Raw genomic sequence first — 26,788 nt, forward strand, 5'->3', positions numbered from 1 at the left:
CAGATTTCATAGCAGTCACTTTCACTGAACCCTGAAGTGTGACAGCTGCAATATGAGACTGCATGGCACGAGCCTGAGACACAGCCACTACAAACACTCTCATATACAGAACTATGATGACAGTGACAGGACCGATAAAGGATACCAAGGATTGACCTTAGTACCTTAGTAAATGCGGCCACTGACTGACAGAGTGAACAGCCAAATAAAATGCAACTGGGGGAACTGAACATTAAGGCCACGGCGATGCACTAGTTCATTTAGATGATAATAAAACTAGGCATTTAGCAGATGCCTTTTTCAAGATCAATACATAAGTGCAGTGGAGAAAGTACATTTCTCCAACTTTACAAGCAACCAATTGAACGAGTGCAAAAGAAACAAAACAGTAATTACAGCAAAGTCTGATACAGTGCAAAATAGTAGAAGTGGAAGAGAAGCACCCATGCTCTCATTTCAGATAATAACAACCTCAAGACAAAATATTTCTCCTATGTGTACCCCCTAACACTGCAGTCAAGGGGAACGCAAGTGAAATATAATAGTTCACAATAGGACAGAACATGTCACGTGATTCACTTTTAAGTCAAAGACTGTGATTAAGAAAATTGTTGTACAGATTGTGGGGATAATCTGGGGATAAAAATGGAACATGAAATTACATTAAACAATGTTTTTCAAATACAAGCTCAGAATTTTTTTTTCTTCAAATTACATGTCTTTTTCTATCCGGCAAAATGCAAATTACATAATGTGTATTTTAAATGCATTTAATTGAAATACTGCCCATCTCTGCCTAAGACCTAAACCTGCCCTAAAAAGAAGGGGCTGTCTGACGAATTCATCACCACAGCCATCAAATGAGGGTTAAATTCCAGCAGAGAAGCAGAGGGAACATAAAAATAAAAAAAATGTATTTCCTGTAATGGCCCAAAAATAGTTACATTTTTTTCAGTGGTTACCTGCACAAATAATGGCAAGAAAAGTAATTTAACTACTTGCCACTTTGCAAATATGAAAGTAGTTGAATTTCCAGCAAGCTACTGCAAAATGTATAGTTAACTACTAGTTTACAGTGATGACATGTAGGCTATTTCCCTACTCCCCAGCAATGCATATAACTTATTACTACATTTGACTGAAGAAGCCCCTGAGAAGCCCCAGCATGCTGTCATTTTCTCCTTCCCTAAATAAATTATGAAGATGACATGACATGGCATGACTGGAGCATGGTTATGATTACTTTTGGCTTGAATGCCAAAAATGTTGATGTAAAATCAATTCTGTAAAATAAACATATATGTATATGTTAAACTAACAATATACAGCAGAGAGTAGATTTGGCAGTGATATGTCTTGTAATGCTCACTAGTTCCACAGATTTATGTGACATACAGTTCGTGCAATTAATGTAAAGATTAGCATGTTTTTACTTTACGCAGACCAGACTTTTTTGCAATATGGACAAGTACATTGTTGTTTTCCTAGAAAAGTATTTTAAGTCCACAATCTCTCTCTCTATAGTATGTTGGTCTCACTGGAGCCAGGCTGCAGTATCTGAAGCGTTACAACGAGTTTAAGACATTTTCTGAACCAGGGGTAAAAAAGAGCATAGATCAGAGGATTTAAACAGGAGTTAAAATAGAAAAGACACAATACAAATGCATCGGATGAAGCATTGAGCAAGTTATCGCCTGGAAGAGCAACACAGTAATATGGGGAGAAACATATTAGAAACACAACTACAACAACGCCGAGAGTCCTGGCTGCTTTCATTTCAGATTTCTTAGCAGTTACTTTCACTGAACCCTGAAGTGTGACAGCTGCAATATGAGAGCGCATGGCACGAGCCTGAGACACAGCCACCACAAACACTTTCATATACAGAACTATGATGACAGTGACAGGACCGATAAAGGATACCACCAGATCAACAAGTCCAGCAATGTAGTTATTGACAACCACACACTCTCCAGAGCACGAGTTATACCTGCCTGGTTGTTTTAAGTTATCACTTAGCACCAGAATTTGAAAGATTACAGAACATATCCAACACAGACAAACACAGACTTGAACTCTTTTTTCTGTGACTTTAGTGGAGTAATGCAGAGGATCACAAATAGCCATATAGCGGTCAATAGATATGAGCACCATGCTTCCTACTGATGCAGAAGTAATGGTATAGTCCAAAACATAATACAGAGTACACATGAGGTCACCGAGGAACCAGCAGCCGTCTATGAGTATAATTTGAAAGAACATGAGGAGGCCCACGAAGAAATCTGAGACAGCCAGAGAGAGGAGGAGGAGGTTGGTGGGGGTTTGGAGCTGCCTGTAAAGCAAAACCAGCAACACTGTGATTCGTTATATCTATAGGACACAATAAATAACACGACACTATCTTCCACCAAACTCTAACATCTATAACATTTTGTTTTCAATTCCATGCATTACGTCTCCCATACTTGAAGTGGGCGATAGAGATGATGACCAGCAGGTTGAGAGTTGTGGTGATCACAGTTATGGAGGAAAGTGTAACGTAAGACAGTATGAACTCAAAGTGAGTACGCATTTGCTTCTTGCAGGAGGCATTGAGGAGTTTAGGGAAGCAGAGTTCAACTTCTTCCAGGATCTCCATCATCAAGGACAGAAATAGAGAGTGAGGAGAGCAGCTCTGTCGACTCTCTGAGCAAAGCTCTCTTTAATACAGCCAATTTATAGCTGCCCTCCCTCCCCTGTCTTCTGCTGCATCGTATTCCTTTGCAGCTGAGAAAGACATATTTCATCCCACCCTCACTCCATGAAGTCATGCTCTTCATTTCAATCATCATCACTCTGCTGAACCCAGTAATCCTGTGGGACTTGAATCACTTCTCCGACTGCAGTCATATACTGGGAATAAAATGGATTTTGGCAAGTGCGGGAACCCTAACATTAGAGGGGTGGGGGGACCTTGGACATGACACGGCAAAAAGTTACACCCACAAAGCATGGTAAACAAGATAGAGTGTAACACAGTTCACAATGGTCAAAACACAAATTAAGAGACTGTCCTCCCCCAGAAAACGCTCCTATGGGTTGTTTGTTCAAGCAGAAATTGCAACTCTAATTAGTATTTATAGCGGTAGCTCTCTTTAGTGTCCATAGTAATTACAGGAATAAAGCACAAAGTAAATTGACAAGGTGTAAGAGCGACAAGTTCCTCATAAGGAGGCTGATTGGGGTGGTAATTGTGGAAACCATCACCCGGTCTGCCACTCTTTGGGCACTGTCCCAGACCACACCATGTTGAAGAGGCGTGTGTCAAGACACCCCTTCACACTCAAAGCTTTCAGCATTTCTGGACGGACCTTATCAATCCTCGGGGCTTTGCTGCTGTGGTGTGGTATGACTACCTCAGTGACTTTCACCAGTGAAATTAACCAAGATCCTTCATTAGTCTCCAGCTCTGCCTCTACCATAGAGGATGCGTTTGTTTGATTTAGGAGTACTTCAAAGTGCTCTTTCCACCGCCCAATTACCTTCTCATTTGAGGTCAACAGCGTCCCATCCTTACTGTACACACAGACTGGTCTCACAGAATTCTGTGAAATGGTCACAAACTGTTAACACCGCATTACATGGTGGTGGCACGGAATGTGTGAAAGGTCTGTGTGGCCACCACGGAAAACAATGCCAATGTAAAGTCAAAGAGAAGATGACGTAGCATTAGGAGCGACTATGGTAGTGAGTAGTATGAAAGCCCGAAAATCCGCATAGGGAGGTCCTGCATGTCACGTTTCCTAAACCCAACCGTAACCGTCCCGTTCTTCTTTTCCTAAACCCAACCATCCCGTTGTTGTCCCGTGTCCCTTTGATGTTTTCCTAAACCCAATCGTTTATTGTTTTCCTAAACCGAACCAGCCCGTTTGGGCTTACCTGGTCTGTCTGGAGTCTTCCTCCACCCACTGACCCAACTTGCCACCAGATGGTTATCGGTTGACATTTCTGCAGCTCTCTTCACCCTGGTGTACCAAAACACGTGGCCATAGATCAGACGATACAATCACAAAATCGATCATGAATCCTTTAGCCTAGGGTGCTCTGGTACCACGTACACATATGAGCTTCCTTATGTTGTTTGTTATAGACAATCCATGACTAGCACAGAAGTCTAACCACTTACACCGCTTAGCTTAAGATCAGGGTATGACTTTTCTCCCAAACACACTTCTCCAGGTGTCTCCATCATTGCCCACCTTCGTGTCAAAGTCTCCCAGCACTATGGAGTCCCCTACTGGAGCCCCATACACAAATCAATTTAGGTTCTAAGCTGCTGTTCAGTGCATATGCACAGACGATAGTCAGAGTTTTCTCCCCCCACACTCCGTAGGCATAGGGGGCAAACCCTCTTGCTCATCAGAGTAAACTCCAACATAGCAGCTGATTGCGCTCCAACTCCCACAAAAGTTCTGGGTCCTTCCCCCACAGAGAGGTGGTGTTCCACATCCCCAGAGCCAGCCTCTGCGGCCCAGACCAACACTGCGCACGGTAGCGCACCTGACCCCAGTGGTTCTTTCCATAGGTGGTAGGCCAATTGGAGAGGAGGGTGCCACTTTGCTTCTTTGGTCTGTGCCCGGCCATGTTCCCTGGCAAACCCAGCCATCAGGTGCTCGCTGACGAGCCTTCCATCTGGGCCTGGCTCCAGACAGGGGCCCCAGGCTTCCTCCAGGCAGGGTCATTACTCCTCTTTCTCGTTTATTCATAAGGTCTTTTTGAAACATTTTTAGTCTGGCCCCTCGCCTGAGACCACTTTGCCATGGGAGACCTTACCAGGAGCACCAGGCTCCAGACCACACAGCACTCAGGTACATAGGGACACAAACCACTCCACAATGATAATGTGATTGTTCCCGGAGAGGCATGTCTTTGTTATTGTTATTAAACTAGGACTTTTTTATAGACAAGGACTACCAATAAACTAACTCAATAAATACCTATATCATACGCAATACAATCACTCAAATGTTTGACTTGGGGTGACTTTATTCATGATGATATAGGATAATAAGCTATGAGGGGCCTTCAGGGACATTATTCAGAATTACCTCTCACAAACACATATGAAATGCTCTTACATACACTACTGAAACACTATCACATAGGAAGATTATTCGCTCGCACACACTACTGAAAAGCTCTCACACATACAAGTGAAAGGCTGTCACACATACAAGTGAAACGCTCTCACACGCAACACTAAAACGCTCTCATAAATGCTACTGAAATCCAGAACAGGAAGGCGATTCAGTGTAATTTTCCCAGCCACCTTACTGTTACACCGAATCACCTTCCTGTTCAATTGAAATGCCTTCCTGTTCAACTGAAATCATCTCACACGCAATACTGAAACGGATTTCAGTAGCGTTTACAAGAGCGTTTCAGTGTTGCGAGTGCGAGCGTTTCAGTAGTGTTTATAAGAGTGTTTCACTTGTATGTGTGAGAGTGTTTCAGTAGTGTATATTTATACACAGAAAACTGAGGAGATTATCTTCGACACCTCTCATGACTGCCACATTACACCAATAACCATTCACAATCAAACCATAAAACAAAATTCATCCTTCAAATACCTTGGAGTGCACGTGGACAGTGACCTTTCCTGGACCTATCATTTAGACTATATCTGCAGCAAAGTACAGCAGAGAATCTACTTTTTAAGGAGACTCAGGTCATTCGGAGCGAGCAGCAAAATCCTGTTTCTTTTCTTTGTGTCAACAATTCAAAGCATCCTGCAATATGGAGGCGCAGTGTGGTTTGGGGGCCTCTCAGTTCATCTGAAGGCCAGGATTCTACGGCTCCTGAGGATTTGTTCCAAATTGGTGGGACGTTCAGTGGAGAACGTGTTCACTGAAAGCCACATATTGCACACCGTCAGACTGGCTGGCAAAATCTCCCAGGACTCTTCCCATGTGTTGCATGGAGAGTACCAACTCCTGCCCTCCGGGAGGTGCTATAGGAGCCCAGACTGCAAAAAGAACAAATATAAACACTTATTTGTTCCTCTGTCAATATCTCTGATGAATCAACACAGGAGGGCAAAGAAGTGATAGTTCCCCCCTATTTTTACTTGTATCTATGTTTACTTTTATCTATATATGTATGGCTATTTAAGACCACTCTTGCAGGGCAGGGCCCCCCTCATATTAATTAAGTATCTATTTATGTTTTATTGATGCCTCTATGTTTTTAGCTCTTGTTTTTAGGTTGTTGTGTTGTGATTGTTGGAGCTTGTATTGCAAGACAAATTTCCGTGTACACGGAGAATAAAGTGCTATCTATCTATCTATCTATCTATCTATCTATCTATCTATATAAGAGCGTTTTACTTATATGTATGAGAGCTTTTCAGTAGTATATATAAGAACAAATAATCTTCCAGTTGTTTATGTGAAAGTGTTTCAGTAGTGTATGTAAGAGCATTTCACATGTGTTTGTGAGAGGTAATTCTGAATAATGTCCCTGACAGCCCCTCATAATAAGCTTACACTTCCCATAAAGTGTCCCATAAACCATAATCTGACCTTGGGTTGAAATTTAAAGCTACATTGTGTAAGAATTTCTCCCATCTAGCGGTGAAATTTCATATGACAACCAACTGAATATCCCTGGCATTCGTCACTGTCAGTGCCACTAAGTGAAAAGCGCGAAAGGCGGAGGTATGTCCCTCGTTGGCTAATATATTTTAAAGATGGAGGCGCAGCATGGCAGCCAGCATTTGAGCGAGTCGCTGGTATGTATTCTCTAGAATACTTTGATTAGTTGGTGGAAATAATTACACATGAATGAGCACATATTTGTGAAAGAACAAAGGGGTTTTTGCTAAGAATCAACTCAAATGGAGCTTTAAGCAGATTAATAATATCTGAAGAAGAAATTCACACAACGCTGTACTTATATTTAAACACACATTTGTTTTCATCACTATTATTTAACAAAATATATATTTACATTTTACAAAAGCAAATCACAAGATTTTACGATTAATAGTTTAATTTATTATCAACAGTTTTGTCTATTTATCAGTATGAGAAAAACAAAATTATCTGTGACAATAAGACAATATTGAAATCAATAGTCTTGTTCACAGTTTTGTGCTGATAGTACATTGGTAATTCATCAGAGAAAGTATATAGAAAGTGTAATACATAGTGTTAATTATACTCGGGAGAAATCTAGTTTGGTTAACTAAAGCTACTTAGAATAAGTAGTTCAAACTACTTTGGCAAAAAAATAAAAACAACAAACAACAACACAATGTAAAATAAAAAGGCACATGCCAGCAAAAATTGCCCCTCAATTACATTTATTGCAAAAAGTGCCCACTTGTTCATAGGCCAGACTTAAACCAAAAAATAGTAACCCACCATTAATGGGAAAGTGCTGTAACGTCAGCTTTTGTTTGGTTTGTATACAATGTCCACTGTCAGAAACTAAAATCCAGGTGGGGGTACTGCATCAAGCAAGATTACTCAGTTAACAAGGTACAAATAACATGCAGAAACCTCTCTGAACATTTTTTAGTAAATTGCAATGATTAATACTCATGACTTATTCAAATTGAATTTCATTTTATTTGATAAGGACGATGCAATTTAACATAGTTCCATTATAGAGCATTAAACGGATGTTCTGCACAGAGAGTTTATAGCTATTGCTATTTCTAATAATTACTTTTCTGAAACCTAGTATATTCAAGTTTAGTTTTACAGCTTATGTTGTTACAAATTACAAATACTTGCTCATCAAATGTAAAAAAAAAAATACTGCTATAAGAAATGTTTTGATTATTTAATTAAATTCAAGTAATTTGTATATGAAAATACATTATATACGAAACTGATATTGTCAAATTTTAGGCATTTAGTAGCTTCAATATGGGTTTGACCTTAATATGACCATTGACTGACTGAGTGAACAGCCATTTGAAATGCAACAGGAAGAACTGAACAGTTAGGCCACAGCGATGTACTAGTTATTTCAGATGACAACAAGACTGGGCATTTTTCAGATGCTTTTTTAAAAGTGTGACACCTAAACCTGTCCTAAACAAAAGTGGCTGCCTGATGAATGTATTGCCTGGGCATAACAAAATGGGTTAAATTACAGTGGAGAAGCAATTGAAAAATAAAATTAAAAAAATATTCCTTTCCTTTTATGCCCCCAAAAAAGTTATTTAATTACCTGAATCACTATACAAGTGTAAATGTAGTAAAGTACCAGCAAGCTACTGCAAAATGTACATAAACTACTAGTATACAGTAATTATATGTAGGCTAGTTCCCTACTCCCCAGCACTGCATATAACTTATAACATTACTGTGGATTTGACTGAAGAGGCCCCTGAGAAGCACCAGCATGCTGTGTCCTTTTCTACTTCCCTAAATAAATTATGAAGATGCATACAATATATGCAAAGACTAGCATGTTTTCACTTTAAGCAGACCAACATTATTTAAGGCATTGCAATATGGATGTTTATGTTTATGTTTCCATAGCAAAAGTAGTTTTAGTCACTCCAGCCTCTCTCTCTTATAGTATGTTGATTTCACTGGAGCCAGGCTGCAGTATCTGAAGCGTTACAACAAGTTTAAGACACTTTCTGAACCAGGGGTAGAAAAAGGCATAAATCAGAGGATTTAGACAGGAGTTAAAATAGAAAAGACACATTACAAAGGCATCAGATGAAGCATTGAGCAAGTTATCGCCTGTATAAGCAACACAGAAATATGGGCAGAGACATATTAGAAACACAACTATAACAACACCGAGAGTCCTGGCTGCTTTCATTTCAGATTTCTTAGCAGGTACTTTCACTGAACCCTGAAGTGTGACAGCTGCAATATGAGAGCGCATGGCACGAGCCTGAGACACAGCCACCACAAATACTCTCAAATACAGAACTATGATGACAGTGACAGGACCGATAAAGGATACCACCAGATCAACAAGTCCTGCGATGTAGTCACTGACAACCACACACTCTCCAGAGCAGGAGTTATACCTGCCTGGTTGTTTCAAGTTATCCTTCAGAATCAGAATTTGGAAAATTATGGAACATATCCAACACAGACAAACACAGACTTGAACTCTTTTTTGTGTGACTTTAGTGGAGTAATGCAGAGGATCACAAATAGCCACATAGCGGTCAATAGATATGAGCACCATGGTTCCTATTGATGCAGAAGTAATGGTATAGTCCAAAACATAATACAGAGTACACATGAGGTCACCAAGGAACCAGCAGCCGTCTATGAGTATAATTTGAAAGAACATGAGGAGGCCCACGAAGAAATCTGAGACAGCCAGAGAGAGGAGGAGGAGGTTGGTGGGGCTGTGGAGCTGCCTGGAGAGGAAGACCAGCAACAAAACTGTGATTCAATATATAGGACACAAGAAATAACATTAAATCTTCCACCAAACTCTGACATCTATAACATTTTGTTTTCAATTCCATGCACCATACTTGAAGTGGCCGATGGAGATGATGATTAGCAGGTTGAGAGTTGTGGTGAGCAGAGTGATGGAGGACAGTATAATGTAAGACAGTATGAACTCAAAGTGAGTACGCATTGGCTTCTTGCAGGAGGCATTGAGGAGTTGTGGGAAGCAGAGTTCAACTTCTTCCAGGATCTCCATCATCAAAGAGAGAGAGAGAAGAGTATCTCTGTCAACTCTCAAAAGCTCTCTGTGATTCAGCCAATTTATAGCTGCCCTCCCTCCCCTGCTGCATTTTATTCCTCTGTAGCTGAGAACGACATATTTCATCCCACCTTCACTTCTTGCAGTCATCCTCTTCATTTTGCTCTACTACCCTCTACTGCACACGGGATTCCTATGGGACTTGAATCAGTTCTCTACTTCTCTGACTGCTGTCATATAGTAAAATGGCATAACGGTTTTGGATAAATGGACATATTGAGTGGTTTCCAAAGTCAGTTAAAGTTGTTTTCTGTAAGATTTTTTATCTAGTTAAATGTCTGTTAAGTTCCTGTCTATCAAAGAGGGAGTCAAACCAATGGTGATTGAGCATATGACGCACTGATGGAAGCGCTCGTATTTTCTGCTTTGTCAAGTAATAGGATCTGAGTGTCTGTGGCGACTAAGGTTATTTCACATTCTGCCTCAGTGGCTAGTAGGGTGTTTGTGGCACATTGGTGACACATCCCGATAGCTGCATTAGCACTGTTGACTGTGTTAGCCAGGTAAGCTAGCCGCTGCCTCCCCGGCTCTATCATCTCCACTGATGCGCGTGTCCCCACATGGCTCGCATCTTCATGGATGTATTAGCTCTTAGAACTGATTCTACCGACGTCATTTAGTCGAGACCCCACTTGGAAGTCCCAGGGTCGCGTCTGAAATTACATCTAACTGCCAAAGGTGCCGCTAGAAACAACCTAACTCAAATCTTACAGACTCCAACTTTAATGTATTACAGTTTTTCTTGATTGCTTTGACCTGCTTGAAGAAAGTGGGATCCACTCGGTTTTCATCATCACTGTCTCAGCAGAGCAGAAGACACCTCTTGCAAATGTGTTAACCCTTTCTCATTGGATTGACACATTTCCCCCACCCTTTTACAGAACAGTTAACACGGATGTCATTCAAGCAGTCCAAACTCCATTGTTTTAGCTTTGGTAACCAAACAGAAACCATCTGTTCCTAACTATTAGAAACTACCTCCATCAGTATGAAATCACTGAAGCACCTGTTTGACACTCGTTCACACAAATCTTCAATTAATTAATCAGTCTGCAGGGTTAGGCCATGTGGCCCCATCGTCAAGACAGAGGAGACTGAGTATCAATAGTGGCTATTTCTTATACTCTACAATAATAGATGTTTATACTTTACTGTAATAGATTTTATTTTTATTTTCTTAATTTCTTATACTCTAATATATATATTTTTTTGGTTTACATGTATTATGTGTAATATTTACAGTATTTCAGCCACATTTTGAAAATAAGAATCAATGGAATCAATAAAATTTGCATCAAAGCATTTCTGATTCTGGATCCAATTCTCTGCAAGAAGGCACATTTGACAACAAATGTCACTGGCATGAAAGCTATGCACAGTAATAGGCTACAGTGACAAGCAATGGTGCACTGATTCGCACTGAGTGCTGTATTTTGTATTTTGTTGTCCACTGTGCAATGGTTGATTGGAAGAGCTCATACACTTGTTTGCAAGTTGTGTTGTTTGAAGGCAAAATTAGCTTTTGTTGCATATTTTAAATGGTTTGGCACGGTTAGAGCCTTTTGCAAACAAAATGTGTCATTTAGACCATGAGTGCCACTGTTTCGGTGTGTTAACTGTTTTGAAAATGTGGAGTTTGAGTTGACTGCTGCATCAAAGCAATCAAGAAAAACTGTAAGATTTATGTACCATAATAAACACAAATAAAGTGTCGAAACCTTTCATGAACTCAGCAGCATATTTTTAGAAACTCCTAAACCTCAGATGATTAGCCCTGATTAGCCAAAAAGGCCTGTTGCATGCTTCTTGCACTGGACTTTACAATCACGCACATGTGCATGTATCTGTCAACGTTGAGAAATACAGAGGGTCTTCCAGGAGTCAATACCCTCCTCAAGCTGTTAAATTTTGTTGTGCAAGTTCTTCCTAAGAGTTCTTCAGGATTTTTCGAAACAATTACACCAAGATATAAAAAATACTCATGAGTTTTTTAAAGGAGTCAACAGTAAATATGTCATATTAAAGGACTGGCATTAGCTAACTTTTGTCTGAGTTGACAGAGAATCCAGAGAGGTTGCCGAAGTTGCTAATTAGTGTCAAGAGGTGAGGTATTGATGTTTGAGGACGAGTTATAAACCAAAGTATGTCGTCAGCGTATAGCGCGATATGATGCTCTTGTCCATATATGTCAATAGGGGATATTAACTGGTTTTGTCTGACACTGGTAGCTACCGGATCAATAATAATCAAGAACACAAAAGCGGAGAGGGGGCTACCTTGACAGGTCCGACGTCTGATTTCAAAAGGGCGCAAAATATTTGGATTGGTATTAACTGAGGCAATACGGTGCAAATAAATAATCTCAATCCTCTTCATAAAGGTTGGTCCAAATCCAGATTTCTTGAGTGTCATGAACATATAGGGCCACTCCACCTGATCAAATGCATGCTGTATGCTCCAAATGCTCTGTACAAAATATTGAATAAGCGACGCAAATTCAATCACTCAAATGTTTGATTTGGAGTGACTATATTTATGATGATATAAGATAATAAGCTTACACTTCATAAAGTGTCCCATAAACCATAATTCGACCTTGTGTTAAAAAAAACATGGCAAATAAAAAGATTAGGACAGATTAATAACATGTGAAAATGAAATACACACAATACTGTACTTACATTTAAACACATTTATTTAATTATTATTTATTATTATAATTATTATTATTATTATATTATAAAAGATATTTACATCTTGTAAACGCAAATCACAAGATATCACAATTAATAGTTTTATTTATTATCAACAGTTTTGTGTATTTATAAGTATGAGAAAAACAAAAACATGTGTGACAATAAGAGAATATTAAAATCAATAAATGATCACAATTATATATTGATAGTACATTGGTAATGCATCAGAGAAGTATAAGTATGTATTGCTGAATCTATTCTTTTTGCCCCACCTCCAATGTAAAAAATGTGTTACATACTGTGTTACATTCTAGGGAAAATAGGATACTGATGTTGAGAGGGACAATGTCATTTAACATAATTCCAATATAGAGCATGAAACTGATGTGCTGCACAGAGAGTTTATAGCCGTTTCTAATTATCAACTCTTTTCTCACACCTAATATATTCAAGTTTAGTTTAACAGCTTCTTTGAAAACCCCTGAGAACAGAGAAGGGCAAGGAATGTTGTGTTTGCAATGGTGAAAATGCAATATATTATTTTTTTATATAATTACTTGATGGAGTATTGATGGAGTACTATGTGTACCCACAAATAAATAAATGGTTAAAGTGCTCATATTATGCTCATTTTCAGGTTCATAATTGTATTTAGAGGATATATCAGAATAGGTTTACATTGTTTAATTTAAAAAAAAAAAAAAACATATTTTTTTCGTACTAAACATTGCTGCAGCTCTTTTATTTCACCCTGTGTGTTGAGCTCTCCGTTTTAGCTACCAAGTGAGGCATCACACTTCTATTCCATCTTTGTTGGGAGTACCTACAGTAGGTCAGCACTACTACCCATTCAGAAGCAGAGTATGAGTGCATGCCACGCTAGCAGCTAGGCGAGCATTATAACATGTGTTACAAAGTGACGCAGGTTTGTCACGGAAGTAAAGGCTGGACTACAATATAGCTGTTGGGAGAAGTTTGTGAACAGTGTTTTCTCTGGAAGATGGTATAAGTTCCTTTGGGGTGGACTTTGGGCTTTTCACTTTGTAAACCTATTACATGCTCAAAAAAGATAAATAACACAATAAAGGAAAGGGAAAAATAATAATATAATATAATATGAGCACTTTAAAGTACATCAATTTTTATCAAACACAAATGAAGATCTAAAGTAGGGGCAAGCAAATACTGAGATGTGGGGTGGATGTTGCCCCTTGACAAAAAATATTTGACCTGCTGAATGAAACCTGAAAATTTTCTTTATTGAGCCACAGAAAACAGAAATCCCCTTTTAAATGTAACAACATACAAGTAGTTGATTCAAATCCAAAATTTAAATGAGTTTACCATCTTATGATAAGTCATCAACACAGGCAGGGTAAATGATATTTAACAGGTTGGAGTATGTTTGGTTAGTTTATTTGATATGAGAGGGAGAACATTAAATCATACACAACTACAAAAATGTTAAAGGGGTGATAGAATGCAGAACCAATTTTACCTTGTCATAGTTGAAAAACGACAGTTTAGTGGGTAACTAGGACATACATAAAACCTCAAAATCCCATTGACACCTCTTTCCTCTGCAAATCTCACAATTTGAAACTGCCTCTGAAAACGGGCAAATCTCAACAAACCAACGAGTTGACGTCAACGCTCCTCCTTATTTGGCTCTAGTCTCTATCTTTGTCACGCCCCAACATTTACATAGGCTACACCACTGACCTGAGGTCAGCTTAGTCTTCTGAATCTAGCTAGGTCACACAGATCTCAGAAATGTTATAATTTGTTCATCCGCTGTTTAATTACTAAATTCACTTCTGAGACTTTTTTATGCGAGAAATCAACTATGTAGAGGTCAAATATGGGCTGTTTTACGAAAATTGATAGCTAATTGCAAATTTTGTCTGACTGTGTGTTGCAGTTCAGCAGGAGCTCAGAAGGCTAACGTAACAGCGGCCGGTGCTGCCTCGCTGCCCGGCGTGTCCTCCTTCATAGACCCCGGCTTGCTGTGAGCTAGATGGATCTCCGTCACGACAGGAAGCCCGCAGCGCTCCATACCTGGGCAAAGTCACCATTTCTGGGTTCCTGGACTAACAAATGCCAAGGGCCAGACGGAGCTCCAGGGCCTGCAGCTAGCCGCAATCTTTACCCATAGGATTGAATGGACACTAGCAGCTAACGAAACCCCTCACATTCACAAAAATGCATTAAATTGAAATCGGACACAAGCTGTAGCTTTGTAAGCCCTTAGGGTAGCTGTAATGTAAGTGCCGTGACGAAATTCAAACTGTAAATATACTATAGTTATGCTGGCAGCCGGCTAGCTCCGTGGAGCCCCGAGCCCCGGTTGTCCAGTAACCCAGAAACGGTGACTTTCTCCTGGGTATGTAGCGCAACGGGGCTGCCGCTGTCTCGTCAGACTGTGTGGACCTCCTGAAGTCCGACACGTCTTACCAAATTTGCAATTAGCCATCAATTTTTGTAAAGCGGCCCATATTTGAGCTTTATATAGTTGATTTCTCGGATAAAAAAGTCTCAGAAGTGAATTTGGTAAAGAAACATTGCAGTGTCGGAAATATGAGACCTGCTGTATCGTCTCCAATGTATGTGTATGTGGTTCCTCAACCAATCAGCGCGCAGTTCATCTAAATATTCATGAGCATACCACATTTGGAAGAAAAGCTCTCGTTCCAAATAGGGCCAAAACACAGGGATGCATAAGGGCCCATAAAATAGCAACCGGGCAATTTTCAGCCCAATCAATGTTACATACCCTATTAGGAGACCTTAAGGAACAGTGTGAAATACCCTATATAATCATTCTATCACCCCTTTAAAGATAACACGGTTAAGCAAAGCTTATTTATATCCCATAGTACCAAATAATGTTTGACTTAGAGTTAGTTTAATCATGAGGATACAGAACAATAAGCTTACACTTCCCATAAAGTGTCCTGTAAAACATAATTGGACATTGTGCTGAAAACAATTGCAAATCAACAGATTAAGCAGATGAATAACATATGAAATACACACAATACTGTATTCACATTTAAACATATTGCAATTTTTTTCCATTTCTATTATTTACCAAAAAAGAGATCACAGATCACAAGATTTCATGATTAGCAGTTTTATTTACAGTTTTGTGTATGTATGAGTATAAGAAAAACAAAAAATCTCTGTGGCAATGATCAATGAATTATCAGAATTTTAGTATATATATATGTATATATATATATATATATATATATATATATATATATATATATATATATATATATATACACACACTAGGGAGAAATCTAGTTTGGTTACTTGAAGCTACTTAGAAAATGTAGTTCAAACTAGTAAACTAAAACAAAATGAAAAAGACACATGCTAGTATTGCACCTAGCATGATTACTCAGTTAGCAAAATAGTATGCAGCAACCTCACTAAACATGTGTTTATGAATAGTAATAATCATGACTAATTTGAATTTCATTTGATAGAGAAGATGCAAGTTAACATAGCTCCAATCAGAACATGAAACTGATGTGCTGCACAGATTTATAGATAATGCTAATTTTCAACTCTTTATTAAAACCTAGTATATTTAAGTTTAGTTTTACAGCTTTCTGGAAAACCCATGAGACCAGAGAAGGGCAAAAATACATCATAAGTAAAATATAAAATACTGCTATGAGTAAATGTGGGCTAATTTATTAAAGATAAAGAGTTAATTTGTCATTTTAAAATACAAAAATACATTCTATACTATCATTATCACATTTTAGACATTTAGTAGCCTCAATATGGATTTGGCCTGAACCCCCCCTACATTGAAAAGAAGAGCTCTGCTAATTCCCCACATCATGGATTTTACGTGGCCAATCAGGATATATTGGAGGTGGTAGGCTGCAAATTCAGTGGTGCATGCTGGGTGGTTTCTGTCAGTCAAAGCAACAATTGACTGACAGAGTAAACAGCAATTTGAAATGCAACTGAAGGACCTGAACAGTTTTGCCTTGTTGATGCACTAGTTCTTTCAGATGACAATAAGACTGGGCATTTGTTAGATGCCTATTTCAAGAGCAATAAATACAAGTGTGAGACCTAAACCTGTCCTAAAAAAAGTGGATGCCTGATGAATGCATTGCCTGGGAACACCTTCACTGTGGTAGAGGGGGTTCAATGACACTAGAGAAGGAATTGTCTTTCCTTTTATCACCCCAAAACATTAGTGTAGTTTCAGTAGTGTACTGCACAAATACTTGCAAAAAAAACTAATATAACTACTTGATTCACTATGCAAATATGGAAGTATTTACAGTGCCAGCAAGCTACTGCAAAATGTAGTTAAACTACTAGTTTACAGTAATCACAGGCTAGTTCTCTACTCCCCAGCACTGCATATAACTTAGTACATTATTGTGCATTTGACTGAAGAGGCCTGTGAGATGCACCAGCATGCTGTGTCATTTTCTCCTTCCCTAAATAAATGATAAAGGTGCATGTTCATGGTTATGACTACTGCTTGATTAAATGCCTAGAACCTTGACGTAAATTCCATGCTGTAACATATGCAGGTACATATTCTAGATGTGAAACTAACAATATACAGCAGAGGGGAGATTGCCTTTTAATGCTCACTAGTTCCACAGGTTTATGTCACATACAGTCTATGCAATAAATGCAGAGTAGCATGTTTTCACTTTACGCAGACCTATGTTTTTTTAGTTCCTTGCAATATGGACAAGTATATTTTTCTTTTCATGGCAAAAGTAATTTTAATCCTTCTCTCTATAGTATGTTGCTCTCACTGGAGCCAGGCTGCAGTATCTGAAGGGTTACAACAAGTTTAAGACATTTTCTGAACCAGGGGTAGAAAAAGGCATAGATCAGAGGATTTAGACAGGAGTTAAAATAATACAGACATATTACAAATGCAGCAGATACAGGATTGAGCAAGTTATCAGTTAGAGCAACAAAGTAATATGGGCAGAGACATATTAGAAACACAACTACAACAACACCGAGAGTCCTGGCTGCTTTCATTTCAGAACTTTTAGCAGTCACTTTCACTGAACCCTGAAGTGTGACAGCTGCAATATGAGAGCGCATGGCACGAGCCTGAGACACAGCCACCACAAACACTCTCATATACAGAACTATGATGACAGTGACAGGACCGATAAAGGATACCACCAGATCAACAAGTCCTGCGATATAGTCACTGACAACCACACACTCCCCAGAGCACGAGTTATACCTGCCTGGTTGTTTGAAGTTATCACTTAGCACAAGAATTTGAAAGATTACAGAACATATCCAACACAGACAAACACAGACTTGAACTCTTTTTTCTGTGACTTTAGCGGAGTAATGCAGAGGATCACAAATAGCCACATAGCGGTCAATAGATATGAGCACCATGCTTCCCACTGAAGCAGAAGTAATGATGTAGTCCAAAAGATAATACAGAGTACACATGAGGTCACCGAGGAACCAGCAACCGTCTATGAGTATAATTTGAAAGAACATGAGGAGGCCCACGAAGAAATCTGAGACAGCCAGAGAGAGGAGGAGGAGGTTGGTGGGGGTGTAGAGCTGCCTGGAGAGGAAGACCAGCAACAAATTTGTGATTCAATATATTTAGAGGACACAGAAAATAACATGAGACTATCTTCCACCAAACAAGTATAACATTTTGTTTTCAATTCCATGCACTAAGTCTCCCATACTTGAAGTGGGAGATGGAGATGATGACCAGCAGGTTGAGAGTTGTGGTGAGCAGAGTGATGGAGGACAGTATAATGTAAGACAGTACGATCTCAAAGTGAGTACGCATTGGCTTCTTGCAGGAGGTATTGAGGAGTTGTGGGAAGCAGAGTTCAACTTCCTGCAGGATCTCCATCGTCACAGAGAGAGAAGAGTAGCTCTGCCGACTCTCTGAGCAAAGCTCTATGTAATACAGCCAATTTATAGCTGCCCTCCCTCCCCTATCCTCTGTAGCTGAGAATTACATCTTTCATCCCATCACCTCTTGCAGTCATCCTCTCCATTTTGATGTACTACCCTCTGCTGCACACAGGATTTCCTGTGGGACTGGAATCATTTCTGTGACTGCAGTCATATAGTTAAATGGAATACAAGATTCTTGATAAATGGACATATCAAGTGCTTTCCAAAGTTAGTCCATGTATACAGATTAAAATTCCCTTATATACACAAACAATGCAAAAAAAAAAATCATGAAGCAGCCAATTTTCAGAAACTTCCAAACACAGATGATTAGCCCTAATTAGCCATTAAGGCCCGTTGCATGCTCGTGCTTCTCAATCAAGAATGTGTGCATGGGGCACCCAGATAGCTCAGTTGGTAGAGAGGGCTCCCATATATAGAGGTTTACTCCTCGACCCAGCGGTCCTGGGTTCAACTCCGACCTGCGGCCCTTTGCTGCATGTCATTCCCCCTCTCTCTCCCCTTTCATCATCTTCATCTGTCCTGTCAAAAATAAAGGCCAAAAATGGCCAAAATATAATCTTGAAAAAATGTGTGCATGTGGACCTCATGAAATTAAAAACAAAATTTGAATTAATTGCAATTGCAAGATTAGAAAGAAAAAAGCAATTAAGCCTAGGCAAGTCAAGGCAAGACAGCTTTATTTGTATAGCACATTTCATCAACAGGGCAATTCAAAGTGCTTTACATAAAACATTAATGAGCAGTTAAAAACGATTAAAAAAATTAAAAACAGATAAAAGACGAGAATAAATTTTACATTGCAGTATAAGAACAAGTTAACAGAGTCCAACTCGGGCCTCCCAGAGGACTTATGTTTTCTGTTGCAACTCAGGTTCCAAACCTGGCCTCCCAGTGGGCTTTACCAGTTCTAAACTGGGCCTTCCAAAAGACTTAACAAGTTAACCGAGACCAACTCGGGCCTCCCAGAGCCTAGAGGTCTGAAACTGTATACAGGTGTTGTTGACAAGATGTAAAATGTATGTGTGGTGTTTGCATAGTGTGGCATAAAGCATTATAGACGTAGACTACCAACAAATCAACTCAATGAATTATTATTTCATAATAAATGGGGGGAGCTCTGTCCTGAACCAGGTGAAACAAACACCAGTTTCACATAACAAATGGAGCATACTTCCAGGCTTGCTCCAGGATCCTTGTAAGAGTGAAGAACTTGTCAGTTGTTCCATCACCAGGATGAATTCTGCATTGTTCCTCTTCAAGCTAAGGTTTGACTATCTGAACCCTCCTTTCCAGCAACTTGGAGTAGACTTTACGAGGGAGGTTGAGAAGTGTGATACTCCTGTCTCTGGTTCTTTGGCCCCTCTTTTTGAACAGGGGAACCACCACCCGGTCTGCCCTGTCCTAGACTTCCACGCAATGTTGAAGAGGCGTCATCCAAGACAGCTCCAAAGCTTTCAGCATTTCTGGATGGACCTTATCAATCCCCGGGGCTTTGCCACTGTGGAGTGGTTTGACCACCTCAGTGACTTCCACTAGGGAAATTGACGACAACCCCCCATGAGCCTCTAGCTCTGCCTCTACTCTACTGTCTTTACGATAGAGGTATACAGGAGGCATTGTTGGATTCAGGAGTTCTTCAAGGTGCTTCATCCACCGCCCTATTACCTCCTCAGTCGAGGTCAACAGCGTCCCATCCTTACTGTACACAGCTTGGATGGTTCCCCGCTTCCCCCTCCTGAGGTGGCGAACGGTTTTCCAGAAGCACCTTGGTGCCGACCGAAAATCCTTCTCCATGTCTTCTCCGAACTTTTCCCACATCCGCTGCTTTACCTCTTTCACGGCAGAGGCTGCAGCTCTTCGGGCCCTTCGGTAACCTGCAACTGCCGCCGAAGTCCTCCAGGATAACATATCCCGGAAAGACTCCTTCTTCAGTCGGACGGCTTCCCTGACCACCGGTGTCCACCACGGTGTTTGTGGGTTACAGCCCCTTGAGGCACCTAAGACCCTAAAACCACAGCTCCTCACCGCAGCTTCAGCAATGGAAACTTTGAACATCGTCCAATCGGATTCAATGCCCACAGCCTCCACAGGGATGCAAGAAAAGCTCCGCCGGAGGCGTGAGTTTAAAGTCTGTTGGACAGGGGCCTCCTCCAGATGTTCCCAATTTACCCGCACTACCCGTTTGGGCTTACCAGGTCTGTCCAGAGTCTTCCCCCACCCCCTGACCCAACTCACCACCAGATGCTGATCGGTTGACATCTCTGCCCCTCTCTTCACCCGAGAGTACAAAACATACGGCCTCAGATCAGATGAAACGATTATAAAATAGATCATTGACCTTTGGCCTAGGGTGCTCTGATACCAAGTACACTTATGAGCATCCCTATGGCACGAGCCTGAGACACAGCCACCACAAACACTCTCATATACAGAACTATGATGACAGTGACAGGACCAATGAAGGATACCACCAGATCAGCAAGTCCTGCGGTGTAGTCATAGACAACCACACACTCCCCAGAGCAGGAAATATACCTGCCTGGTTGTTTGAAGTTAGCCCTCAGCACCAGAATTTGAAAGATTACAGAACATATCCAACACAGACAAACACAGATTTGAACTCTTTTTTCTGTGACTTTAGTGGAGTAATGCATAGGATCGCAAATAGCCACATAGCGGTCAATAGATATGAGCACCATGCTTCCCACTGAAGCAGAAGTAATGATGTAGGAAAAAAGATAATACAGAGTACACATGAGGTCACCGAGGAACCAGCAGCCGTCTATGAGCATAATATGAAAGAACATGAGGAGGCCCACGAAGAAATCTGAGACAGCCAGAGAGAGGAGGAGGAGGTTGGTGGGGTTGTAGAGCTGCCTGGAGAGGAAGACCAGCAACAAATTTGTGATTCAATATATTTAGAGGACACAGAAAATAACATGAGACTATCTTCCACCAAACAAGTATAACATTTTGTTTTCAATTCCATGCACTAAGTCTCCCATACTTGAAGTGGGAGATGGAGATGATGACCAGCAGGTTGAGAGTTGTGGTGAGCAGAGTGATGGAGGACAGTATAATGTAAGACAGTATGATCTCAAAGTGAGTACGCATTGGCATCTTGCAGGAGGCATTGAGGAGTTGTGGGAAGCAGAGTTCAACTTCTTCCAGGATCTCCATCGTCACAGAGAGAGTAGAAGTAGAAGTAATGGTATAGTCCAAAACATAATACAGAGTACACATGAGGTCACCGAGGAACCAGCAGCCGTCTATGAGTATAATTTGAAAGAACATGAGGAGGCCCACGAAGAAATCTGAGACAGCCAGAGAGAGGAGGAGGAGGTTGGTGGGGGTTTGGAGCTGCCTGTAAAGCAAAACTAGCAACACTGTGATTTGTTATATCTATAGGACACAATAAATAACACGACACTATCTTCCACCAAGGGTGCCACTTTGCTTCTTTGGTCTGTGCCCGGCCATGTTCCCTGGCAAACTCGGCCATCAGATGCTCACTGATGAGCCTTCCATCTGGGCCTGGTTCCAGACAGGGGCCCCAGGCTTCCTCCAAGCAGGGTCATTACTCCTATTCCTCGTTTATTCATAAGGCCTTTTTGAAACATTTTTAGTCTGGCCCCTTGCCTGAGACCACTTTGCCATGGGAGACCTTACCAGGAGCACCAGGCTCCAGACCACACAGCACTCAGGTACATAGGGACACAAACCACTCCACAATGATAACGTGATGGTTCCCAGAGAGGCATGTCTTTGTTATTGTTATTAAACTAGGACTTATTATAGACAAGGACAACCAACAAACAAACTCAGTAAATACCTATATCATAATCAATACAATCACTCAGATGTTTGACTTGGAATGACTTTATTCATGATGATATATGATAGTAAGCCTACACATCCCATAAAGTGTCCCATAAACCATAATCTGACGTTGGGTTGAAAAGATGGGAAATAAAGAATTTAAGCAGCTTAATAATATCTGAAGAGGAAATTCACACAACGCTGTACTTATATTTAAACATATTTATTTTCATTGCTATTATTTAACAAAAATATATTTACACTTTACAAAAGCAAATCACAAGATTTCACGATTGATAGTTTAATTCATTATCAACAGTTTTGTCTATTTATCAGTATGAGAAAAACAAAATTAACTGTGACAATAAGACAATATTGAAATCAATAAATTATCACAATGTTTGTATTGATAGTACATTGGTAATACATCAGAGAAAGTATAGAGAAAGTGTAATACATAGTGTCAATTATACTCTAGTTTGGTTAACTAAAGCTACTTAGAAAAAACAGCAACAAACAACAACACAATGTAAAATAAAAAGGCACATGCCAGCAAAAAATGACCCTCAATTAAATTTATTGCAAAAAGAGCCCACTTGTTCATAGGCCAGACTTAAACCAAAAAATAGTAACCCACTATTAATGGAAAGTGCTATAATGTCAGCTTTTGTTTGGTTTGTATACAATGTCCACTGTCAGAAACTAGGGTCCAGGTGGGGGTACTGCATCAAGCAAGATTACTCAGTTACCAATGTAAGGAAAAATGACATGCAGAAACCTCTCTGAACATTTGTTAGTAAATAGCAATGATTAATACTCATGACTTATTTTATTTGATAGGGCCAATGCAATTTAACATAGTTCCATTATAGAGCATTAAACAGATGTTCTGCACAGAGAGTTTATAGCTATTGCTATTTCTAATAATTACTTTTCTGACACCTAATATATTCAAGTTTAGTTTTATAGCTTATGTTGTTACAAATTACAAATACTTGCTCATCAAATGTAATTATTATTTTTTTTTTAAAATACTGCTATGAGAAATGTTGGCTATTTAATTAAATTCAAGTAATTTGTATATAAAAATACATTATATACAAAACTGATATTGTCACAATTTAGGCATTTAGTAGCTTCAATATGGGTTTGACCTTAATATGACCATTGACTGACTGAGTGAACAGCCATTTGAAATGCAACAGGAAGAACTGAACAGTTAGGCCACAGCGATGTACTAGTTATTTCAGATGACAACAAGACTGGGCATTTTTCAGATGCTTTTTCAAGAGTGATAACTGTAAGTGTGAGACCTGTCCTAAACAAAAGTGGCTGCCTGATGAATGTATTGCCTGGGCATGACAAAAGGAGTTACATTACAGTGGAGAAGCAATTGAAAAATAAAAATAAAAAATCATTCCTTTCCTTTTATGCCCCCCAAAAAGTTATATAATTACCTGAATCACTATGCAAGTGTGAATGTAGTGAAGTACCAGCAATCTGCTGCAAAATGTACATAAACTACTAGTATACAGTAATTACTAGCTAGCTCCCTACTCCCCAGCACTGCATATAACTTATAACATTACTGTGGATTTGACTGAAGAGGCCCCTGAGAAGCACCAGCATGCTGTGTCCTTTTCTCCTTCCCTAAATAAATGATGAAGGTGCATGCAATATATGCAAAGACTAGCATGTTTTCACTTTAAGCAGACCAACATTATTTCAGGCATTGCAGTATAGACATGTATGTTTATGTTTCCATAACAAAGTTATAGTTTTAGTCACTCCAGCCTCTCTCTCTTATAGTATGTTAGTCTCACTGGAGCCAGGCTGCAGTATCTGAAGCGTTACAACAAGTTTAAGACACTTTCTGAACCAGGGGTAGAAAAAGGCATAAATCAGAGGGTTTAAACAGGAGTTAAAATAGAAAAGACACATTACAAAGGCATCAGATGAAGCATTGAGCAAGTTATCGCCTGTATAAGCTACACAGTAATATGGGCAGAGACATATTAGAAACACAACTATAACAACACCGAGAGTCCTGGCTGCTTTCATTTCAGATTTCTTAGCAGGTACTTTCACTGAACCCTGAAGTGTGACAGCTGCAATATGAGAGCGCATGGCACGAGCCTGAGACACAGCCACCACAAACACTCTCATATACAGAACTATGATGACAGTGACAGGACCGATAAAGGTTACCACCAGATCAACAAGTCCTGCGATGTAGTTGTTGACAACTACACACTCTCCAGAGCACGAGTTATACCTGCCTGGTTGTTTCAAGTTATCCTTCAGAATCAAAATTTGAAAAATTACGGAACATATCCAACACAGACAAACACAGACTTGAACTCTTTTTTCTGTGACTTTAGTGGAGTAATGCAGAGGATCACAAATAGCCACATAGCGGTCAATAGATATGAGCACCATGGTTCCTATTGATGCAGAAGTAATGGTATAGTCCAAAACATAATACAGAGTACACATGAGGTCACCAAGGAACCAGCAGCCGTCTATGAGTATAATTTGAAAGAACATGAGGAGGCCCACGAAGAAATCTGAGACAGCCAGAGAGAGGAGGAGGAGGTTGGTGGGGGTTTGGAGCTGCCTGGAGAAAAAGACCAGCAACAAAACTGTGATACAATATATAGGACACAAGAAATAACATTAAATCTTCCACCAAACTCTGACATCTATAACATTTTGTTTTCAATTCCATGCACCATACTTGAAGTGGCCGATGGAGATGATGATTAGCAGGTTGAGAGTTGTGGTGAGCAGAGTGATGGAGGACAGTATAATGTAAGACGAGATGAATTCAAAGTGAGTACGCATTGGCTTCTTGCAGGAGGCATTGAGGAGTTGTGGGAAGCAGAGTTCAACTTCTTCCAGGATCTCCATCATCAAAGAGAGAGAGAGAAGAGTATCTCTGTCAACTCTCTGACAAAAGCTCTCTGTGATTCAGCCAATTTATAGCTGCCCTCCCTCCCCTGCTGCATTGTATTCCTCTGTAGCTGAGAACGACATATTTTATCCCACCTTCACTTCTTGCAGTCATCCTCTTCATTTTGCTCTACTACCCTCTACTGCACACGGGATTCCTATGGGACTTGAATCACTTCTCTGACTACTGTCATATAGTAAAATGGCATAACGGTTTTGGATAAATGGACATATTGAGTGGTTTCCAAAGTCAGTTAAAGTTGTTTTCTGTAAGATTTTCATCTAGTTAAAGGTCTGTTAAGTTCCTATCAAAGAAGGAGTTAAACCAATGGTGATTAAGCATATGACCCACTGATGAAAGCGCTCGTATTTGCTGTTTTGTCAAGTAAAAGGATCTGAGTGTCTGTGGCGACTTTCACGCCCTAAATTCAAATGTGTGCGCAGATTAAGTGATGTTTTTTTTGTCAGTCAGCACATGTGGGTCTCTACCCATCTGCCCAGTTGGAGCTTGACAGTGCCGGGTATGCTGGGTCCCATTGTACTCGGAAGTTGGGAACTTCTGACAAGAAAAGATGCAAAGAAACAGCACGTTTATTAGGCCGGGCGCCTACATTTCATTACTACTGACTCACAATGTCAGACCAATAGACAGAAAACGATGTTAGCACTGTTAGCCATGCTGTGTCAGCCAATAATTTTAGCAATGTGAGGCTCCTCCCTCGGGTAAAATGGGGAAGGCGGTGCGGCCCCCTCTTCCTTGGCCATTACTTTACCAGCTAAGGTTATTTCACATTCTGCCTCAGTGGCTAGTAGGGTGTTTGTGTCACATTGGTGACACATCCCGTTAGCACTGTTGACCGTGTTAGCCAGGTAAGCTAGCCGCTGCCTCCCCGGCTCTATCATCTCCACTGATGCTCATGTCCCCACACGGCTCGCATCTTCATGGATGTATTAGCTCTTAGCTCATCTTAGGCTAAGATGCTATCAGTGTGGACTGGGGCATGTGGAGGCATCACGCTGGTAAGAACTGCAATCTACCAATGTCAGTTAGTCGACACCTCACTTGGATGTCTGAAATTACATCTTACTGCCAAAGCTGGCCGCAACCTAACTCAAATGTTACGGACTACAACTTTAATGTATTAGGATTTAAATATCATAATAAACCAAATAAACTTCAAAACCTTTCATGAACTCAGCAGCATATTTTTAGAAACTCCCAAACCTCAGATGATTAGCCCTGATTAGCCATAGCTGTTGCATGCTTCTTACGCTGGACTTTACACATGTGCATGTATCCTTCCACGTAGAGAAATAGAAAGGGTCTTAAGCTGTTCAATTTTGTTGTGCAAGTTCTTCCTAAGAGTTCCTCAGGATTTTTCTAAACAATTACACCAAGATATAAAAAATACTCAAAAGCTTTTTTTAAAGTAGTTTTAAAGGAGTAAATATTTAAATATGTCATATTGATCTCCTTAAAGGACTGGCATTAGCTAACTTTTGTCTGAGTTGACAGGGAATCCAGAGAGGTTGCCGAAGTTGCTAATTAGTGTCAAGAGGTGAGGTATTGATGTTTGAGGACGAGTTATAAACCAAAGAATGTCGTCAGC

At 40.0% G+C, this 26,788-nt stretch overlaps 4 protein-coding genes across 4 annotated transcripts; all 4 read right to left on the reverse strand.

Annotated features, from left to right (window-relative positions):
- Positions 1-1,412: 1,412 nt before the first annotated feature.
- LOC116050394 (trace amine-associated receptor 13c-like) lies at positions 1,413-2,638 on the reverse strand. Its single transcript, XM_031300416.1, has 2 exons — positions 2,466-2,638; positions 1,413-2,332 (listed from the first exon to the last, which is right to left on the reverse strand). The coding sequence occupies exons 1-2, from the start codon at positions 2,636-2,638 to the stop codon at positions 1,519-1,521; spliced, it is 987 nt and encodes a 328-aa protein (XP_031156276.1). The 3' UTR covers positions 1,413-1,518.
- Positions 2,639-8,418: 5,780 nt separating this feature from the next.
- On the reverse strand, positions 8,419-9,678 carry LOC116050388 (trace amine-associated receptor 13c-like). Its single transcript, XM_031300412.2, has 2 exons — positions 9,506-9,678; positions 8,419-9,385 (listed from the first exon to the last, which is right to left on the reverse strand). Exons 1-2 carry the CDS (start codon positions 9,676-9,678, stop codon positions 8,572-8,574), a joined length of 987 nt encoding a protein of 328 aa, XP_031156272.1. The 3' UTR covers positions 8,419-8,571.
- Positions 9,679-17,222: 7,544 nt separating this feature from the next.
- Positions 17,223-18,336, reverse strand: LOC116050379 (trace amine-associated receptor 13c-like). The gene is made up of 2 exons (XM_031300401.1): positions 18,164-18,336; positions 17,223-18,033 (listed from the first exon to the last, which is right to left on the reverse strand). The coding sequence occupies exons 1-2, from the start codon at positions 18,334-18,336 to the stop codon at positions 17,223-17,225; spliced, it is 984 nt and encodes a 327-aa protein (XP_031156261.1).
- Positions 18,337-24,029: 5,693 nt separating this feature from the next.
- On the reverse strand, positions 24,030-25,153 carry LOC116050375 (trace amine-associated receptor 13c-like). Its single transcript, XM_031300389.2, has 2 exons — positions 24,964-25,153; positions 24,030-24,843 (listed from the first exon to the last, which is right to left on the reverse strand). The coding sequence occupies exons 1-2, from the start codon at positions 25,137-25,139 to the stop codon at positions 24,030-24,032; spliced, it is 990 nt and encodes a 329-aa protein (XP_031156249.2). The 5' UTR covers positions 25,140-25,153.
- Between the last annotated feature and the right edge of the window lie 1,635 nt (positions 25,154-26,788).

Source organism: Sander lucioperca, chromosome 8 (assembly GCF_008315115.2).
Source record: "Sander lucioperca isolate FBNREF2018 chromosome 8, SLUC_FBN_1.2, whole genome shotgun sequence".
NCBI classification, from domain to species: Eukaryota; Metazoa; Chordata; class Actinopteri; order Perciformes; family Percidae; genus Sander; species Sander lucioperca.